We start from the raw sequence: 20953 nt of genomic DNA on the forward strand, positions 1-20953 counted from the left end.
TATTAGCCATAAGGACATCTGTTTAAAAGTAGGTAACGTAACAGAACGATTTTTACAGTCGCTGATAAACAACTGCGCTTTCATAATGTTTGTACGGCATGTCAAACCGACTGTACATACGCCTAGTAAACGTCCCGCAAACAATACTCTGCTAATTGTATCGACCCTCGTAAAAGTCAGCCATAAATCTGTCGTGGAATACTTCGATAAGGTTGTAGGTTTTATTATTATCTCATGACAAAAGCATAAAGCATAACTATGCCGTGATTTGGTATACTCAGTGTAAACAATTACCGCAAGGCTTCCTAATCAGTCGCTCTTATCAAGTCTGGCCGTGATTTACCGCTTTTGAGGCTACTTAATTTCCGCAGTAGCATGCGTGCCACCCTCTTAGATCCATAAGATTTGCACAACAGTTATAATTTTTTACCAGTGAGCATATGATTTCAGTTTTCATGGTTTAAGTGACTGAAACGTCACGGTTAACTATGCGGGTTCAAATTGTTTTAGCTGCGCTTCTGTCGCTTGGTAGGTATACCGTGTCGCCATTAAAGGTCACAAAAACTGAATGCATTTGTTTGCAGGCGCCAGCTGCGCCAATGCGTATATCTGTCCGGGACCGGATTGGTTCTATCGTAAGGGAACACAATCATGTTACTTCGTGTCCATGGCTGCAATATCGGACGGATGGACCAATGAGGTGGCTGACCACATAAACTGGGACAGTGTGGCCCAGGAATGCCAGATAAGAGGAGGATCGATAGTGACTATTGAGAATGCCGAAGAACTTGTGGGTGCTTTTATAGATGAGTTTAATATAGAATCTACTGATTTTATATGCGTGTATTCATTTACAAATTTGGTAGGAATGGGTGAAAGCCAAAATGCCAACTGATACGTACTATTGGATAGGACTAACATTCGAAAACTTGAGATGGCAGTGGTATGACGGCAAGACATATCGAGATTATACGCCCATTCCTGGACTGTAAGTTTCGTTTAGTGATTGTTAGATTTATTCGCCATTTACATGCAGTAATTTTGTATGTCGCTATACGTACACAATATACAAGCGTACAGATATTTACGGGTACAATAGAATCAAAAACTTTTTTTTGGCTTACAAAATCAAATAAACTTATTTAGTCATTTTATACAGTAACAGTTTAACTGGCATACGACTACAGTTCCTTATGATCAATACAGCGCGCTGTTTCCGCTTTTTGAATTATTGAAAGCCATTACCGAGTCAGCATTCAAGTCCTGCAACCTACCGGTTAATGAGCGCGGTTAGCGTGAAGTTCCATCCTGTGCATACGCTTTTTAAAGCAAATTCTTTCAAGATAAAATATTTTAGTCGTCCATTGCTAGACATTCATTTTCCTATTTTCGATTTTCAGAACAGTTCCTACGCTATCGGCGACGGAAGGCAATAGGCAGAGAAGAGGCTCACTCAAGTACAACTACAATAGTCGGAAAATCGACTTCTTTCTGGAGCATAACACCGATACAAACAGGAATGGCTTCATCTGCAAAGGAGACTACAGTACGTATTGCGGACAAAATAACTAAAAATTTAAACGGGCTATCCTATAATGTGGTAACCAGGAAATCTTTGCAATCGTTGTAAAATTATGTATTTACGCTAGCACTCCATTATACTGGAGTACGTAGCAATAAAAATAATCTTAGGAAAGTCCCACATGTTAGCTCTTCCGGTTAGTGTCGGACATTAATTTTGGCTTTCAACTAACTTCTTATTCCGTGATACAGGTGGGCGACCCTGGTGTCCTGATGGATGGTATTATCATGATGGGCGTTGTCATCAGTTTAACCCGTACGGCTCTACGTTCGAGGGAGCCCGGAGCCAATGCACGTAAGTATAACTTCAAATACTTACTTAATAATACTTACATATACTTCAAATACTTACTTACTTCAAATACTTACATGGCAATGATGGCATACTGCGTACTTGCGTCGAATTCACAAAGTAGTTACAAATGATTGGATTGTCTCCAATCGTAAGCCTTTAAGCTACAGAAAGTAATTATTGTACAGTTAATGCAAACAATCTCCTCGCTGCTCAAGCAGTGTGGCCCAGTGCACATAAAAATTTCGAATGTCGGGTTTTAGGTACCGGGATGGCTACATTTTAACTGTCAATTCGCAAGTGGAAGACGAACGCATGAAAGTGTGGCTGCGCGAGAGGGCACATTATGAAAAAGGATGGCTCGGTGTCAGCATCGCTAACAAAAGTGCTTCGACGACTGCGGCCGATGTAAAGTGGCAAGATGGAACTCCGATCAAGGACACTGCAATTAAAAACTGGGTGAACTCTGACCTCGATGCTTACATTAGGTGCGATGACATTAAATTAATTAAGGATTTTCGCAGTTTTTCACGCAAAAACTTACGGTTATGACGATTAATGTTCAGAGAGCTTCCGAACGATAACAAATACTGCGGTGAGATCACCACAAGAGAAGGCTGGGATGACGATGTATGGGATTACGTCGATGACCACGACTGGCGTTTGGTTGCGGATTGTAACCAGTATTTACCTTATATTTGCGAAGCTCCCCTCAGTAAGGCGTATTCTGCTACAGAAACATTTTAAGTCCCACAGTTTAAGTCGCTTACAATTTTCAGACAAGTGTCCTTACGGCTGGCATCATCTGGACGACTACTGCTACCAGTTCAATCGGGGACAGAATGAGTTGATGTCGTGGCAAGCCGCAAGAGAAATTTGTCAGAGACAGGGAGGAGATTTAATCAACATTAAGACGTAAGGCCAAATTGCTCCAATTTCTACTGGATATATTTTTCGAAAAAAATTGGAGTGCATATGAATGCGAAAAGCCGCGTCAAGGTGGCCGTGTATACATTTGTGTAGTCTCCTTCATAAGCACTACGAATATACGTATACAGGCACGTTGAGAAGACCAGTCGCAAACGACAGCACAAAAAAGATCTAGAATGTTGTGCAGAGTGGTGTAACTACATGGTATCAGACTTATATACGGACTGTAAAAACCAGTAAAAATTATTGAATGAGTTACTAAAAAAGTGACGTTGATGTTTTAGTGGCAAGGTGCAGGATTATGTGAGCATCGCTTTGATCAACGAGTTCAGTTTCTTAGACACTGATCTTCAGCACTACTGGATCGGTTTGAGAAGTAAAAGAATCCTTAAAAATTTGTTTCCTAAATCTTTAATGAACAAGTACAATTATTAGTAAATTGTTGTGTCTTTCTAGGCTCTGGTGGAAGATACCTGTGGACGGATGGTTCAACGCTTGACTATAGCGCATGGTCCGGTGGGCTGCAACCTTCAACAACAAATGACCCATGTGTTTACATCGACGGCAACTACTGGAGTAATTATGTTTTTCTTTTGTTTGTTTACTGAAGCTAACTATTCATTCCAGTTCCTCACTAAGTTGTCTGGTTTTTTGTTCAGTTGGTCCTGGTGCGCATGGCGACTGGAACACATCCGTTTGCACCCAACCGTTCGGCTATATTTGCCAAGCGCACCATACGGCCGCCATTCCACCCGATGTGACCGTTAAACGTATGTGCGCATTGAAGTATTAGAGAAAATTGTCAGTTCTATGGGCATGGTTTTCATTATTAGCGGAGCATTCATGCAATGGCTCATTTGAGAAGTACCACGAGAAATGCTACTTGTTTGTCTCAACGCCTATGAACCGGGATGATGCGCAACGGTATTGCCGCGATCAAGGGTCCACTTTGGTGATGATACATTCGTTCGGCGAGAACACTTACATCAATGGTACAGTTGTGAATTGCCAAACTACTATATCGCATGAAAATTGATTTAAAACTGAAAATGAATTCCCTCTACTGAAATCAAAATATAATAACAAAAAAATTCTAGCTGGCTCATTTTACTGCAATTGCAGGCAAAATATCGGCGGATATCTGGATCGGTCTGAAACGCACAGGAAACACTGGAGCGTACGACGAATACACTTACAGTAACGACTTTCTGGTAGGTGTTTAGAAATTCTAAACTTTGAATAGTACCAGATAAATATTGTGATGCCTATTTGCTCTCTCCAGCTGGGACAAGGTGGATTCAAACATTTTGACTACAATGACGTCCATGATTTCAATAGTGGGCAATTTGACAAATTCTGTGTGAATATGGCTGGCCCAAATTCGGAACCTTTTCAAGCCGGTAGATGGTTCCACTCTAAATGTACCGAACAGCGAGGATTTGTGTGCTCGCACGACGGAAGTAAGTTCTCTCGTGCGATGAATGAAGATTTTGTTGAACCTAAAGAACGTGTTCCGTTACAGCACCATACCCCAAACCGTATCCGGACAACGACCACACCGATCCCTTGTGTGGCGGTGGGTGGTTTCGCAATGGTGACAACTGCTATCGCGTTCAGGAATTCGAATACGAAACCTGGCATTCCGCTAAGCAAATGTGCCACAACTTTAACGGAGGATCCGAGCTTCTTTACATTACATCAAAGGAAGAGAACCAGTTTATTCGAGGTAAGGCTCTGTTTTGTCAACAATGTGGTGTAGTTTGCGGAGCTCCTGCATGATCCTATTTGCTGGGTCACTAATAGCGCCTCTTAACTTTTGCAGATGTCCTCATAGCCAATTATTCTATGGGTTCAGACTGGGCTGATATGGGATTCGTCTATACTTACGAGTACTGGATTGACCTTTATGCGGAACGTCCTGGTGGCTGGTTCTGGCCTTATCTTGACTCCACTGATCGGTGGACAGTTCCATTTGCTGTATCACACTGGGCTCCAGGTTTGTAACTTACCACAATTAATTTTTACATAAGTTTGGCAAATAGTCACAAAGTGATTTTCATAGCGGTTTTTCGTTTTTCCTGTTTTTCCCCCCTTTTTTACAAACAGCCCATACAGTGCCACTTAACAGCTACAATGTCATTATCAAAGTCCCCTGATTGGGTTGTCTGCTCCAGAAGAGACAATAATACGAACAGTGGTTAAATCTGCTCCCGGATCGATTCTTATTAGGACATTTCTGCCTAACTACTGTAATTGTTTCTTCCAGATCAGCCATCTGAGGTCGAGTTCAGCCGAAATAATCCTCGTTGCGCCATAGTTGATGACCACTTTGAAAATCCGCAATGGTTTTCTTATCCATGCAACCAGAAAAAAGCTTTCATCTGTAAAAAGGTTCTACCCAGTACGACACTCGCACCGACAACCCCCCAGCCCACTGCTCAAGCAGGTATAATTCGAAGCACAAATTGTGCGTCTTCTTAAGAGCGATTGATATATCGTATAAGAATTTTTATTTTTAATAAGGTTTCCATCTTGGATGCGCTCACGGATGGTTCAATGAAAACGGTCGCTGTGTACGGTTTAACATTACCGGGGCGACATGGAGTCAGGCAAAGGATATCTGCCGCCAAAATAAGGCCGATCTTGTGTCTATCCAAAACGCCCAGGAGTTAGGCGACTTCCTTCGATTCGGAGGAGGTGCATGGATCGGTCTTAATGCTCTTAATGACGCATTCGCTCCACGAGTTTTCACCTGGAGCAACGGAGAGCGCGTGACCTATACCCCGTGGGACGTGGAATCGGGTTCGCCTAATGTGACCGGATCAAATTCTAATGATGCTAACTGTGGTGCACTGACCTATACGGTATAAATACTGACATACGGTAAACGTAGCCAGTTGAGCAGCGCAATCCGAAATTCACATTACTCCTTATCTATTAGGGAATGGCTGTCTATCCGTGCTCTGAAAAGAGAACTTTCATCTGTGAACGACCGTTGGAAAACTTACAAGGCGATGGTTCCGTGACGATCGAAATCCCCCACGTACCTGGGTGTCGTCCATGGGGAATCCCCTATCACAGTCATTGCTATTACTTTGGTGAAGACCCTAGTTCTCCATATGGAGAAAGAAAATTCCAATCTTTTGACGCCGCTCGCAGTTTTTGTCAGACGCAATACGGAGGAGAAATGGTTACAATCGCCAACGATGACGAGCAAGATTTCCTGAGTGGAATTGTGGCGCGGCATGCATCTGATTTCTGGATTGGCCTGAAGGAGGAGTCTAACCCGTGGACTGCCTTTAAAAAATGGATCGATGGAAGCAATGTGGCTGCTACTAACTGGGGATTCGGACAACCGCCATTGACCTCTGCCGGATCGACCGGGTGTGTTGCGATGTATGGACTGTATGGCGAAGGTATGATTCCGGGGCGCTGGTACGTCGATACCTGCACTGAAAGAAAATACGCACTGTGCAAAGCCCAAAATACGTTGAGACCAACTCATCAGACCTTGCCACCTCAGTTGTCCACCCCAAATCCAAACGGATGCCCAAGTTCCTGGCAAACGAACGCAGACATGCCTAGCTGCTACAAGGTACAATGAACTACTGTACTGTCTGGTAATCGCGATATCAACGTTACAATTACGCGCTTAAAAAGAATCTCGTGGTCCGTAATATTATTTGCTGTACTCGTATCGTACTTCAGCGCACAAATTAAAACAATATGTGTGGGTAAGATACGGTTTGCAGCCTGCTGTAAAGTGAAGTTCAGAACAAGAGGATGTTCTTAACAGCTTGCGTTATTTTAGGGATACGTAAGTCCATATAGTGCAACATCTGGGGCAAAAGTCAACTGGTACCAAGCCGAAGAATTTTGTCGGCGTTTCCGTGGAGGTCACCTTGTTTCCATTGATACGGAAGAAGAAAACAGATTTATTGAATATACTGTGTTGTCGTATGGTCAAGGATTCTCTAGTGCTCATCAGTACTGGATTGGAATGAAGGAAAATGAAAATAACGAATACAGATGGGAATGGTCTGACGGATCACCGATCACCGGAGAATACTGGCACCAGAGCGAGCAACATCACAGTGCCGATGTGGTAGACTGTGCTGCAATAAATTGGTCCAACGGTAAGCTTGTCACCACCACATGTTTCGATTTAACATCCTAGAAAGGTCGGATTATAATTATACTGCCTGATCCCAGGTCTAATGTAGCTGTAAATTTCTTTTAGGAAAATGGGTGAAACAAACTTGTCAAGTGGCTAATGGCTACGTGTGCGAAATCCCGAAAGACGCGTATTACGAAAACGAACTGATTAATGTGTTCCCTACGGCTGTGCCCCTGAACAGTAAGTAACCATTCATTCCACCAAGGCAAATGTTTATCGCAGCTTCCTGTGTGCAGCGGCAGATTTAAACCTGTTTTCCTACATCTACAGGAACATGTGGAAATGCTACGCTGGATGGCGAATGGTTCTACGATAACGTAAACATGGAATGCATATATTGGTCCAAAAAGCCGGACACCTGGGAGAACGCGCAAACCGCTTGTGAAAATATGGATGCCAATTTGGTGACGGTGACCAACCGTAGCCATGATTTTATTACTCTAAAAACGAGCCAAGTGACGACATCTACATACGCGGAAGATCAAACATACTGGATTGGTCTGCACATGATCGATATGGTAACGCGTGAGTGGGCTTGGGTTGACGGACACGTGTCTTTCTTCCGACCCTGGGCAGCTGGCCGGCCACGTAACGGAACAGAACGCTGTGTAGCACATGTTAGCCGAAGTGGGCGATGGGAAGATCATAACTGCAACAGGAATTTCCGGTACATCTGCTCCAAGACCGGTCGTACACGACCCACACGGCCACCGCGACCACCGGGTGGAAATTGTGCTGAAGGATGGTTTGCTCATGGTTTGTTGACTTACCTCAATACATCAATTTTTTTATTCACTGGAATAGTTGTTATATATATAATATATATATATATATATATAGTGCGACGCTCTTGTTAGAAATCTATATTTCAATTTACAGGTGAATTCTGTTACCGGCTTTCCACGCCTTCTCAGAATCTAACTTGGTTGGAAGCATCTAACGAATGCGCGACAGCAAGAGCCGGACTAGTTTCTGTTCATACTTCCATCGAGAATGACTTTTTAATAACGCTGATGAAGGATCGGAATGAAAATGATTTCTGGACTGGCTTACACGCCATTCAGGGAGACTACGACACATGGTACTGGAGTGATGAAACTCCATTCCGCTGGTACACGAACTGGCGACATGGCGAATACGATTATCCCAGCACGGTTAGTGGCTTGCAGTTATTAACACATCGTGATCTAAGCACAAAGAATAGGCACAGTTTTAAGAAAAAGACAGTGAACATTTGAAAATTGTTTACTACGACCACATCAGAGTTTTTTCAATAAAATGTCTGAAATTATTTTTTACCTACTGCATAGGATTACTGCGTAGCTATGGGAAGCAGACGCAACCAAGCCGGCAAATGGTACAAGATCAAATGCGATCAGCGACGTGGATTCATATGCAAGGCACTCAAAGGTGACAAAAGAAAAATTACAGGAAACCGTTAACCTTTTCAGTTATATGTAATTACAGACAGCAATTCCATCTTTCAGATCCTAATCTGCCGGTGCAACCACCGCCACAAAGTGCATGCCCTGCTGAATACACCCAGTTCGGGACGACCGCGTGTTATGCCGTTAGAAGGCTGGAAGATGGTCGTGCAACATGGCAAGATGCCCAACAAGCCTGCAAGAGTATCGGAGACGGTCATGGAGATCTTGCCACTGCCGAAGATATTTTCGATAACGCCAAATTCCGCATGATGCTGTGGGATTCGATGCAAGGGCGAAATCATTCGCACCACAATTTCACGGCATGGATCGGGATGAAGGAGCATCTGGGATCGTTCACTTGGTTCAACGGCTGTCCCGTTGTGTTTTCTAACTTAGACAGTGTGTTTTTGAGACCAAGAGGAGATGCCTGCGTGCTTATGGATCAACATGGCCGATGGTCCGCGCAAGAGTGTTCGGCACCGACGACGTATGCCGTCTGTGAACGTCGCTTAGGTAAGCAGTTCGTAAAATATTGCATGAATTGTAATAAGTTGTTTCCAAAATAACACAAGCCTAATTATCTGGTTCTATAAAAAATTGAAATAGTTTTAAAAAAGACGTAATGCTACTGCCGACCGATGACCAAATCAAATATATTATTAATTTGTTAATTGCATTTTTACAGCTGCATGCAAACCGGCCTTCAATCTGACTGACAACGGCTACTGCCCGAATGATTTCCCTCACGAGTGCTCCAATCGCTGTTTCCGTGTGGAAGTTATTCGCTCCCACAATAATCGTACAGAACACGTTGCTCGAAATTTGGCTCAACAACGCTGCCAACAGTTGAACGATGGCCACGGCCGACTGGCTTCCATCCGCACAGAAGAAGAACAGCGCTGCTTGGAAAGATACCTTGACCATGCAGTCGGCCCAATGTGGATTGGTTTGTACGAAGCACAACGAGAAAATGGCGACTACTACTGGAAATGGGAAGATGAAGGTCACACTTACCAAGCCTCATCCTTTGTAAACTGGGAAACAGGTATACTTTTGTAATGTTCTATCTCTACTTTAGATTTATGAAAACCTAAGCTATATATACGGGTTACACTAGCAAAGTGACGTTCTGCGTCCTCGTTTCCCTGGTTTCTATATTATAACAATTTTATGCATTTATTTCTTTATACACTTATATTCTGCAGTCGTTTTTGTACTGCTAGTTCCTTATTTCTATTGTTCATGAATTTTAGGGTATCCAACCGCATCCATAAGTGCGTTGTGGCGCGACGGTTGTGTTGAAATGAAGCCCGATGGTAAATGGGTGAACACCGAGTGCAACACCTACGATTCTCGTGGTTATGTATGCGAAAGCCGCAAAATCCATGACCCGACTGTGGAAAGGACAACCCGCAATACTCCACCGCCCACGATTGGGCCAAGTATCGGACCGATTGGGCAAGACGCCACTGATGGCATGTCCGGTGGAACGATTGCCGGAATCGTAATCGGAGTGCTGCTAGCTGTGGCTTTGGTAGGCGGTATTGGCTACGTTGTGGTCACCGGCCGCTCGGGCGCGGTGGTGAGTTCCGTACGGAGTGCCGGATCTCGAGTAGCCGATTCTGCGTCTAACCGGTGGAAAGGCTTTGGAAACAGCAATTATGAGCAACAGAGTGATAAACAACCTGTGGCAAATGATCCTGAATTTAATGGTCATTCTGATTCGTACTCTTAACATTAATTAGATAATTGGCTCTGTTAACTGTGATTTGTTGTTCCGGGGACTGGACAGTGATGCAATTATTACTTCCGCTTAGGTACTCGTTATACGTATGCCGCAAGAAGGACATTGGACTGGACTTTGTATTATGTTAAGAGCTTAGAAATTGCGCTAAACTTTGTACAGCTTTAAGATGCCTTTGATTTATACCGGATGCCATAAACTGACGTGGAAAGCAATGTTGTGGTATCTCTTCTTTATCAATGGTATCTCCTATTACAGCGCTAACCTAGTACACACGCTGTAATTCTATGGTATACAGGGTGTATACCGCTTAGTGCTCTGGTAATTCATAATAAAAGCGCAATTATGCGTGATAAGGAATTAAAGCGCAGCAGCTCTTGGACCCGGCGAACGGCTGGACTCAATGTTTGGTAGCCGTGGAACCTTATCAGTAACCGTGGAACCTTAGAACCTTAACCTTGTCTTCTACGTATTCGGGCTCTGTTGGCACTTTTTATCATGCACGGCGCTCGTGGCTATGATATTGCACAACTATCGTTAGACTTTTACAAACTTCAGTTCCTTTTGTTTATTTGTCACCCAACGCCAATAAATTACGATGGTTACGATATGTCTATTCAATAACTGACTTACAACTAGTACAATATTAACTAAAATACATCGTAAATTTACCGCAGCACAATGGGATGCGGCAGAAATTTACAGAAGAATGGCAATTAAAGCCAAACATGAAGATATAGAACGCATAGTGTATATCTACAATATCGGCTGTAAAGATAAAATACCAGGAAAATGATTTCTGATATTCAACTATTAGAAGTATTAGACAAAATTTTAAGATTTAGTGTTAAATTTTGGGCTTCTACGTATTCGCATTTCATTTTGGCCATGCAGCTGCTTCCGTAATACTGTAGCGGTAATGGCTTCGTTAATAGTGCTGATGCTTACACTGGCATGGCTGGGGCCAGGTTAGCAAGTTCACTTTGCTGTATTTTTAGTACTGTTATATTTTTTGATTATGCGGAAATTTTGTTTTTATCGGTAGAATTAAATTTTATAAATGTTTTCTCCGTTTAGGCAGTTTTTTCGTTTCGGGTCTGCGTTGCCCTGGCCAGGACTGGTATTACCGAAAGGGCACGGATAAGTGCTACTATGTTATGGGGAAATATAGCAGCTCTAATCCGGATGGTTTCGATGGAGGCTTATCTGGTAGCAAAAATTTTGACAATTCCGTTGCAGCATGCAGAGCATTAGGAGGAAAAATACTCGTTTTGGAAGATTCTGAAGAGCTGGTAAGCGTACTGCCTGACAGCTTTGCTAACGTTAACCAGTATTGTTTTTACTGCATAAGAGCATTACTAATCATAAAGTGTTTCAGCAATGGCTATTGGAAAGCGTTTTTGTTTGACATTCTAATCTCATCACGCCAAAAGGTCACTAGAATTCGCACCCATATTCCTTGTTTTCAACAACTAAAAGTTTATTTGTAATGCCAAAGCATGTGCAACTGACGTATGTTTGCACCGTGGTGGATTATATAATACAGAGGAACGTTAACGTTCTGCGAGTCAGGACATCGTGCAGGTCTAATGAGTGCAGTTTTACTGCACTCGTCTAATACAGTTTTCTTATTAGGCGTTGCATGCGAACTTTTGGGCATTCACCTACCATCAGTAACGCATTTTGTCTATGGGCGCTTTCCCGTTAATAAAATACTTAAATCGCGAAGAAATTATGAAGAAACTAGAAGCCTCCGACAAAAGCCCTTCAACCTTAAACGAGTCAATATCAAAATACAAAATATAAAATCAAGCAGAAAATAAACAGAAACGTGAAGAAACAACAAAAACTATCTACAGTAACGATGCGCTAGAGAAAAGGCTTTACAAATAAATATCTGTAATATCTGCATAAAGCAGCCACGAACTTGGGATAGAACTATTAGTGGACAGAAGGGTTCAAGTAATAACCAACCGGTTACTGGCGCAGCCATTTTTAAATGTACTGAAGAAAGCCACACATACATACCAAAAGTCAAAGCGGGAACAATACTGATGATCATGATTCGTTAATATTGTTCCGCATTGACGAATGATCACCGACAAACAAAGTCAATAAACTAAGGGCGGGGATGTAGATGCACACTTGCAACTAACAATTATTAGTAATCAGTTTGTTCTTGCACAAAATATTGTTTGACCCAACAACAATTTTGCAAACACTGTTTTGATTTTGTTTTTAGAGTTGGCTTACTGCCAGACTGTCAGGAGGTAAGTTGAACAGTTCAATCTAATACTCTGTACGGTACGACCATAATACCTACAGTAACTGCTTGAAAAATTACCTTTCATTCAAACCTAATCACGTGATATTAATCAAACTGGATGCATAAAAAACGCAGCAAAGTACATATATGAAAACCAATATGATGGGTCTAGGACTAACAGTGACAGTTTACATGTTTTGTTAATCTTTAACGAATTTGTTAGACTACAGCTGGTTTTGGATGGGGTTGACCTATCAGAATAATCAATGGGAGTGGACCGACGGCGAAACTTTCAAACCATATACTGCAATACCAGGCTTGTATGATAATTTCCGTTCATATTTTTTCAGTTACAAGTAAAGCGTTGCTTTTGGGTGTTACGTTATATGAATTTTTAATTTTGTAATACAGAAATGTTGAACGTCCAACAAGTACTACACCGACATCGCAACGTGGAACTGTAAGATACACTTCCAACAGCACTTTCCAGGGATTTGTCTTCGCCAGTGATAGCGCGACATTCTCTAATGGATACGTCTGCAAAGGAGACTGGAGTATGTAGCATAGCGAAAAAAAACCTTAGATAATCGGCAAAAAATTGAAAATTGATCGGCAAACCCCATTTTAGTACTTTATACAGAAAGCAGATTACATGTTCTGAGTATTTTTGTAGGCGGTCGTCCATGGTGCAAAACAGAAGAAGGCTACGTTTATCATGATGGTCGCTGTTTCCGCCCGGTATACGACCCTGCGGGATTTGTTGGTGCAGAAGCCCAGTGTTTGTATGTTCGGTTAATTACTAAAACAGTACAAAGTTTCACAAAACACTTGCTTTTGTTATTCAGCGCCGATGGAGGGTATCTCCCCGTTCCACGAACAGCGGAAATCAACAATCGAATGTCGTACTGGTTTCGTACTTACTTCAAAGCCAAACAAACGTGGCTGGGAATCCAGATCTGGAACAAAAACGCCTCAACGACAGCCGACAATCTGCACTGGATGGATGGCACTCCACTGAAAAATACATCAGCAAGTCTTTGGCCAACAAGCGTTGACTCATACGTTAGGTATACTTCTATATTTTGAATCGCTCGCATCGAACTTTTTAAATAAATTAATCTGTATTCCAAAACTGTAAGTTTAACTAGTTTACGAGAAAGCAGGTAGCACCAAGCAGCAAGATGAAACCTCTCTAAAAATTTAATACAAGTTTGTGAGCAGGGACCTACCAAACGGAAACAATTACTGCGGTGAATACAATACAAATTCTGGCTATTACGGCGGAGAGTTTGGGTGGACCTGGATTGAAGCCAAAGACGATTGGGCCTTTACTGCCAACTGTACCTCGCCTAGGCCATACGTATGCGAATCACCTTTAAGTAAGCAGGAGAAAGCAAATTCAAAATTTTGGGTTTAAATATTTGCAGACACCAGACAAACAAAAGCAACTGCTTGCTTAATAATACGTAAGAGCTACGGTGAAAGTTTGACTGGCTTGCAGATAAATGCCCCTACGGATGGCATCAGTCTGGGGACATGTGCTATCAAATCAATTTGGGAGATGAGGGCCTGAAAAATTGGGCGAATGCTCAGACCACCTGTCGGCAAAAAGGAGGCGAGCTAGTGACCATTAAAGAGTAAGTGGAACCGGCAATCACAAACGACCAAAGGTCATCCTTGTATTACAATCGAACCTTACGACTGTGTGGGCGATGTGTACAGTGTATTCAAAAGCATCTATATCGCGGATTTGATCTGGAAGTACGGCATCCACGATTGGGAAGACGGGACACAGCATGAAAACTACTGGATTGGCCTGAAAGGTAATAAAGTGCACTTGAAACCGGTGGCAGCGATGTACACAAATACAGTATGCATTCGCCGCTAAAAACTGCTGCATTCCAGGCAGTGATAACGGATACGTTTGGCCGGATGGATCAGTTACGAATTACACGAATTGGTATAATCAGGTTCAGCCTGCGAATAATCCAAACATGTGTGTTTACATTGCCTTTGATCGTCGCAGTAAGTAATCGCACTTTATTATGCTTAAAATCCATTCCTGTTTGTTTTAAGACATATTTTTAATTGGCATCTCACAATATATGTATAATCCCCTTTCAGCCAATGCAACGGGAACTTGGCAAGTGACGCAATGTACACAACCGCAAGGCTTCATTTGCGAAGCGCATCACACGGCAAATATCCAGCCAGACGAAGTCGTTATCAGTAAGAAAAACCTCATTCTCGCTTTGTTAATATTTTGTACGACATTTTCGGTCTTGATACAGGTGCACACACCTGCGAGGCACCTTTTGTATCCTTCCATGAAGGATGTTTCCTAGCCATGACAGAAGAGAAAACATACGAAGAAGCCAGTCAAGACTGCATCAGCAAACAATCCCGATTGGCCATAATTCGAAACCGCGGAGAAAACTCTTTTCTTTCCGGTAATCCGCCCATGTAATTGATTGGTTTTATTCGCTGCTGTAGTGTTGCCCTTCATCCAGATAAAGTAACCAAAGACTCCTGGATTGGTATGCGAGTCAGCGGCAGTACGGGCTCTTCCACATCCGCTTCCGGATTCCAGTATACGTACAGCAACGGCGACATTGTAAATAATAATATTGGCAATTTGGCGATACAGACTCTTGTAAACAATTGACTGCCCGCACCCTCGGCATTGCAAAATATGTTGTATCCATGCAATCATGTTTCTAAAAAAATTGACTGCCCAATAACAAACGATGCAATCATTACAACAACAAGGTACTTACTAAGAACTTTTTTGTCAGGCTGGCGCTGGATTTTACCAGGACTTCACGGACACGTACAGTATAACAGTGTCCGACAGTTTCGACCGATTCTGTGTAGCTATAGCGGGCCCCGGAAGCACATTCCAGTACGGATCATTTTCCAGTACACCGTATCGAGGGGAGTGGTATCATGCCAACTGCAACCTGAAGCGTGGCTATGTGTGTTGGCACGAAGGAAGTAAGCTCGCTTGAATTAATGTTTTTGGCGCAATACTACTGTATAACATCGGTGATTTTATTAATCGTGAATATCGGTGAATTAGATTACACTGCTTACATTTAATTTTTATGTCGATGCTCCTGCAGAGACTGTTTTGTCTACGCCTCAAGTTTCTGCGATTCAGTTTACATTTGCCACATTCATCTTTTCACACGCACAACCGGCTTGATGCATGTTTTATTCAACTTTATCCAGAAATCAAGCACTACGTTTTCGTACTGTATGTATTTATCTTATGATTAACGTTTTGTGCTAGCCCTTATCGAAGCTCCCGTAACGGAGGACGTATCCGATCCTCATTGTGGAGCGGGATGGTTTCGAAATGGACCGCAGTGTTACAAGGTCATGCCCACGGTGTCCACATGGCGCTCTGCAAAAGCCACTTGTCAAGGAATGAGCGATAATGCCGATCTCTTATGGTTTACTACCCAAGAAGAAGAGAATTTTGTCAGAAGTATGCCGGAGTTAATTTTATAAAAACTTTGCAGCTGGGAGATTTTCGTTTTTTTAGCACAACTTCAGCAATACTATTCGCATATACCACACGGTTTCTGGATCAATCTGTACGCCGAACAAGCCAATGCTTGGTACTCACCGTATAGAGATTACGCAAACAAAAACTATCTTCCGTTTGCGGTGAGCAACTGGGCGGAAGGTAAGCATGAGCTGACTAAATTCGCAAGTAAGCAGATACCATGATTTGCTCTTCTACAGGCCAACCAACTCCTGACGGTGGTACATACAGTTCTTCTTACACACAATGTGCACGAATTACATCAGTCTCTTCCGGTAAGTGGAACGCCTCCAGATGCCTACAACTACACGCGTCAATATGCAAAAAGACCATCGAAAGCCTGGTAACACCGGCGCCAACAACTGCTCTACCATCTCTTGCTCCAGGTTGGTACATGATAGCTTACTTTGGTCTCAGTGTATGATTATTTTAGAAAACGTGTGGCAGATAAATTCAGCGCTTTTACACATGCGTTTACTGTGCAGACCAACAACTTGGATGTCCTTCACACTGGCATGCCATTACCGGCCGCTGCGTTAGGATCAGCATAATTCCAGCCGACTGGGCCACTGCCCGTCAAGCATGTCGAAACGAAGGAGGATACCTGGCTGACTTCAAAGACGAAAACGAATTCATGTATTTCAAAGGATTTTCCGTTGGTAGTTGGATAGGCCTAAACAGTATCAACGCCCAAAGTAATCCTCGAGCGTTTACCTGGACTAGTGGTGCAGCAGTAACCTTCGTTCCATGGGATGTTCAGTCGCCTAACAGCCATGGTGCTGGAGCATGGACCAATGATACCAACTGCGCCGCTGTCAGTCCAGGAGTAAGAACCCTTATCATCGTTGATTCTCTTTCCATGACGTGCCCTTTGACTCATGTTTGATTAACTTTTGTTTTTTAGGGCGTTACAGTTTATCCATGCCATGAGAGAAAATCCTACGTTTGCGAGAAGGAGATGGTCCCCGTAACCGGAAGTGCTACGGTGGAAATCCCCCACTCTCGTGGCTGTCTACGATGGGGTGTCGGTTTCCACGAGTCGTGCTACTACTTTGGCCAGGATCCCAGTAACACACAGATCGGAAGCAAACCGCCGATGGATTTCGACAGCGCTCGTGCGTTTTGTCGTCAACACTTTGGTGCATCTGCTGACCTGGTCATCCTGAACGATGGTACGGAAGAAAGAGAATTTATTAACACCCATATTGCGCGCACAGGAGAGGAATACTGGATTGGCCTGAAAGAAGACCGTGAACCGTGGAACGCGTTTAAAAAATGGGTGGATGGGTCAAGTGTTGGCTCAACAAACTGGGCGTTCGGCCAACCTGCCGTGACGAATGAAGGGTTCAAAGGATGTGTGGCAATGCACGGTTCCATTGCTGAACACGGAACCATTATGCCAGGAGATTGGTATGTGGCTTCCTGCACCGAGCGAAAGATTGCCCTCTGCAAAGCGGACAGCACTTTCCATCCGTCTCACCCAACAGCCAACCCCTCGACACCTTCGCCCAACGGGTGCCCTCAGGGATGGAGCACCAAACCGGAAATCGAAACATGTTTTAAGGTGAGATCTACTTTAGCAATGTTAAGTTATACAGTTCTGGCTAGTAACCTCCTTAACACTGGGCTTATGTGGCTAGAGTTATCGTGGAGACCAAGGAAGTAACGGGATACACAAATTATCTTGGCAAGCAGCCGAAGATTTCTGCAGGCGATTCAAAGGGGGTCATCTGGCGTCGATAAACAGTGAAGCCGAGCAAAGCACAGTTTACATGCTTATATACGGGGACATGAACTGGATTGGTCTGCGACAAAACCCCAACGCTCAAAACCGTTGGGAGTGGTCAGATGGGAAAGGACTGACTACGTCTAACTGGCATTCGGAAATCAGTCACACTAACCCTTACACGTCCAACTGTGTTGGATTCCGCTCCAGTGGAGAATGGGTCCCACAAAGCTGTGAACTGGGCAACGGATGGGTGTGTGAAGTACCAAAGGATGTCTACTATCCTGGTCAAATAGTGGAAGAGTTTCCCACTGGCATTCCTATCAACCGTAAGTTCAGTGACATTCCAGATGTTTCGTTATTGCAAAACTCGAAGCACTGCAGCTGAATTACTATCTTTCGTGTTTTCTAGATACCTGCGGTACATCTTCTAGCGATGGCGCGTGGTACTTTGATTCGCAGTCCCAGGAATGTGTCTATATTTCTTTGAAAACCGATAGCTGGGAAAACGCGCAAGTCACCTGTGAAAGCATGAATACTAACTTGATAACGGTGACCACTACAAACTATCAGTTTCTGCTGCTGAAAATTGCCCAAACAATCACTTCAAATACATACAGCAGCGGACGAGACTATTGGATCGGCTTGAGAATGATTGATATCGCGAACAAGGAGTACGGATGGGTAGATGGACATCCTTCATTCTTCCGACCGTGGGATGTAAATGAGCCTAATGGCCGTGGCACGGAACGATGTATTTCCCAGAATTCCATCAGTGGCAAATGGCGCGATCACAACTGTGCTCGCACTCTTCATTTCATCTGTGCCAAGACGAACCGGATAAGACCCGTTACGACTCCGAGTCCCGTTGGAGGAAATTGCCGAACTGGCTGGACTGAGCATGGTAAACAGTGTGTTTGATAATCCATGCGTAAAGATCAATAAGGTTCCAATGGATATATTTCCTTACATTAGGACACAATTGCTATTACTTCTCCAAGAACGAGAGTAAAACTTGGGAACAAGCTCATCAAGCCTGTATACAGCTTCATCCTGGATCCAGTGACCTTGTTTCAATACACAGTTCAATCGAGAACGATTTCATAGTGACGAGAATGAAAGGTCAACACCATAGGGGCTACTGGATTGGTTTGCATGAGGTGCAGGTCGATACGTACTCCTATACCTTCGTGTGGTCCGATCAAAGCCAGATACGATACAATAACTGGCATTTCTCTGAGCCCCTTTACGATTATGGCACCAGGGTAAGTGAAATTCCTCAGTAAATAGATTTGTAGCCATAAAGATTGAAGCAAAGCTTTAAAAACTTTTCAGTTTGATTCCTTGCCGTAGTTCTAATACTGATGCTTTTGAGCGCTCTTATTATTTTAATTCGAACAGGACAGAGCTATTGAAATTCGCGGTGATCATAACCGTGCCGGAAGATGGCAAGTGCTCAAATCAGATCAAACGCGAGATTACATTTGTAAAGCAAAAAAAGGTACTGTCAAATTTACGGCAAACACGATAAAACACAGCAGATGCTTAGTTATCGAAAATTCAGTATGTGCTGACGAAGATTGTATGTTGGAGATCCCGGTGCGCCACCGCAGACCGTAACTAATAACTGTCGATCCGGTTACACCCAACTGGGAGAGAATGGAGCGTGCTTCTCGGTGATAGCATTACCCGATGGACGGGACAACTGGCAAAACGCCAAGGATGCCTGCACCACCGGTGATGGCTACGGCAAGCTGGCGACAGCGGTGGATGTTTACGACAACGCCCAATTCCGTGTATTGCTGCACCAGGCTTATCGCATTAACAATCACAGCGGCCACGCCTGGATCGGCATGCAGAGTCACGTGCACAATTTCGCTTGGTACAATGGATGTCCAGTAGTGTATTCCAACTTCCTGACGATGCTGCCGCCTGGTAATAACTCGGATCACTGTGTGTCCATGAACCATGACGGCAAATGGATCGTCCAGAACTGCACTGATAGCGTTCATTATGCTGTTTGTGAGCATAGAACAGGTGCGTCCTCCCTCTCTTGAAGATGGTGTAAACACTTGTGTACTATTTGTGCATCCCACTAAACAGCAATGTGTTCAATATTGGATAATCCCTTTTAGAGCCATGTCCGGCGGTTTTCAATATCACCGACAATAACATGTACTGTCCAGTCGATTTTCCAACCGAATGCAACACCATGTGCTACCGTGTTCAGACTAAATCCCATCAGAACAACCAGTCCATCCATGTGGATACCTTCCAAAGAGCGAAACAGCAGTGCGAAAAGTTGGGTGGACGACTCGCATCCATCCGTAACGAAGAAGAACAGAAATGCTTAGAGAAATATATTCATCACTCCACCGATGGTATGTGGATTGGTTTGTATGAGGCGTTAGATCCATCGGGTGAATATGTCTGGAAATGGGAAGATGAAGGAGCCGGATTCGGATTTTCATCGTACACTAACTGGGAGAGCGGTATTTACAAAAATTGCAAAAAATTTGTTGCACAGTGGATAATGGTCCTGAGGTATAATTTTTCATTTCTCCATTGCGCTAGGCAAACCTACAAACAATAGCGGTTTGATGTATACAGCGAAACGCTGTGCGGAAATTTTTCCCAATGGGACATGGAACAATCTGGCATGCGACAATTATGATTCCAGAGGCATGATATGCGAAATCCGCAAAGTGCGTTCTGAAATTGGCCGCTTAACAACTAGTAGACCGTTTGGAGTGACCGATCCGCCCAGCTCCTCCGGCATGTTGGGCGGGTCAATTGCTGGCATCGTAATCGGTGTGCTGTTGGGTGTGGCTGTGGTCGGAGGCGTTGCGTATGTTGTTGTCACCGGCAAGACTGGAGCGGTGGTTGGATCCGTTCGGAGCGCTGGAAGCCGTATTAAGTCGACGGCTTCGGAGAAATGGTCCGGATTCGGGAATCGCAACTATAGCCAGTACGATAATGATCAGAATCCGGTGGTGAACAAGGACGATTACATCGGTGGTGACTCGTATACTTGATTCCGTGGCGCTTTTAATTCTCTTGGACTTTTTGCAAATTTTTGTTATAATGAGAAACGTTTTTCCAACTGAGCAACTACAATGTTAAACTTCTGTTTCATTGAAACATTGTCAGAAGGTTCGAAGTGTACAGTGTGAAGATGGCTGGAAAAATGTGAGTTATGTATTTAACTGAATGAAATTTTAATTCAATTTTATCGCTCTAAGTGGTTTAAAGAAAACTTT

At 43.5% G+C, this 20953-nt stretch overlaps 2 protein-coding genes across 2 annotated transcripts; both read left to right on the forward strand.

The window, feature by feature from the left end:
- Positions 1-367: 367 nt before the first annotated feature.
- LOC129593580 (macrophage mannose receptor 1-like) lies at positions 368-10516 on the forward strand. The gene is made up of 27 exons (XM_055489969.1): positions 368-528; positions 585-790; positions 867-988; positions 1401-1546; positions 1774-1876; positions 2137-2361; positions 2440-2588; positions 2653-2788; positions 3088-3179; positions 3260-3379; positions 3463-3573; positions 3637-3795; positions 3926-4014; positions 4086-4263; positions 4326-4529; positions 4626-4799; positions 5070-5249; positions 5327-5667; positions 5745-6398; positions 6615-6939; positions 7044-7160; positions 7251-7736; positions 7860-8134; positions 8291-8390; positions 8468-8920; positions 9093-9452; positions 9661-10516. The coding sequence occupies exons 1-27, from the start codon at positions 489-491 to the stop codon at positions 10140-10142; spliced, it is 6027 nt and encodes a 2008-aa protein (XP_055345944.1). The 5' UTR covers positions 368-488; the 3' UTR covers positions 10143-10516.
- Positions 10517-10960: 444 nt separating this feature from the next.
- On the forward strand, positions 10961-20920 carry LOC129593579 (macrophage mannose receptor 1-like). The gene is made up of 27 exons (XM_055489968.1): positions 10961-11119; positions 11229-11443; positions 12394-12421; positions 12641-12737; positions 12829-12971; positions 13091-13199; positions 13263-13484; positions 13639-13796; positions 13919-14054; positions 14140-14240; positions 14323-14442; positions 14542-14646; positions 14709-14867; positions 14928-15031; positions 15213-15411; positions 15710-15907; positions 15965-16108; positions 16168-16353; positions 16453-16793; positions 16872-17531; positions 17608-18022; positions 18106-18597; positions 18669-18958; positions 19095-19194; positions 19287-19730; positions 19829-20185; positions 20268-20920. The coding sequence occupies exons 1-27, from the start codon at positions 11071-11073 to the stop codon at positions 20726-20728; spliced, it is 6033 nt and encodes a 2010-aa protein (XP_055345943.1). The 5' UTR covers positions 10961-11070; the 3' UTR covers positions 20729-20920.
- The last annotated feature ends 33 nt before the right edge of the window (positions 20921-20953 follow it).

The sequence above is a fragment of the Paramacrobiotus metropolitanus genome, unplaced genomic scaffold (assembly GCF_019649055.1).
Source record: "Paramacrobiotus metropolitanus isolate TYO unplaced genomic scaffold, Prichtersi_v1.0 Parri_scaffold0000062, whole genome shotgun sequence".
Taxonomy (NCBI): domain Eukaryota; kingdom Metazoa; phylum Tardigrada; class Eutardigrada; order Parachela; family Macrobiotidae; genus Paramacrobiotus; species Paramacrobiotus metropolitanus.

Bases quoted from the DNA above. Each gene is read 5' to 3' on its own strand.
- LOC129593579 (XM_055489968.1), top strand. From the start codon at position 11,071: ATGGCTTCGTTAATAGTGCTGATGCTTACACTGGCATGGCTGGGGCCA. The intron at 12,738-12,828 runs GTATGATAATTT...TTTGTAATACAG, and splicing joins TATACTGCAATACCAGGCTT to AAATGTTGAACGTCCAACAA. The intron at 15,908-15,964 runs GTATGCCGGAGT...TCGTTTTTTTAG, and splicing joins AGAAGAGAATTTTGTCAGAA to CACAACTTCAGCAATACTAT.
- LOC129593580 (XM_055489969.1), top strand. From the start codon at position 489: ATGCGGGTTCAAATTGTTTTAGCTGCGCTTCTGTCGCTTG. The intron at 2,362-2,439 runs GTGCGATGACAT...ATTAATGTTCAG, and splicing joins GACCTCGATGCTTACATTAG to AGAGCTTCCGAACGATAACA. The intron at 3,180-3,259 runs GTAAAAGAATCC...GTGTCTTTCTAG, and splicing joins CTACTGGATCGGTTTGAGAA to GCTCTGGTGGAAGATACCTG.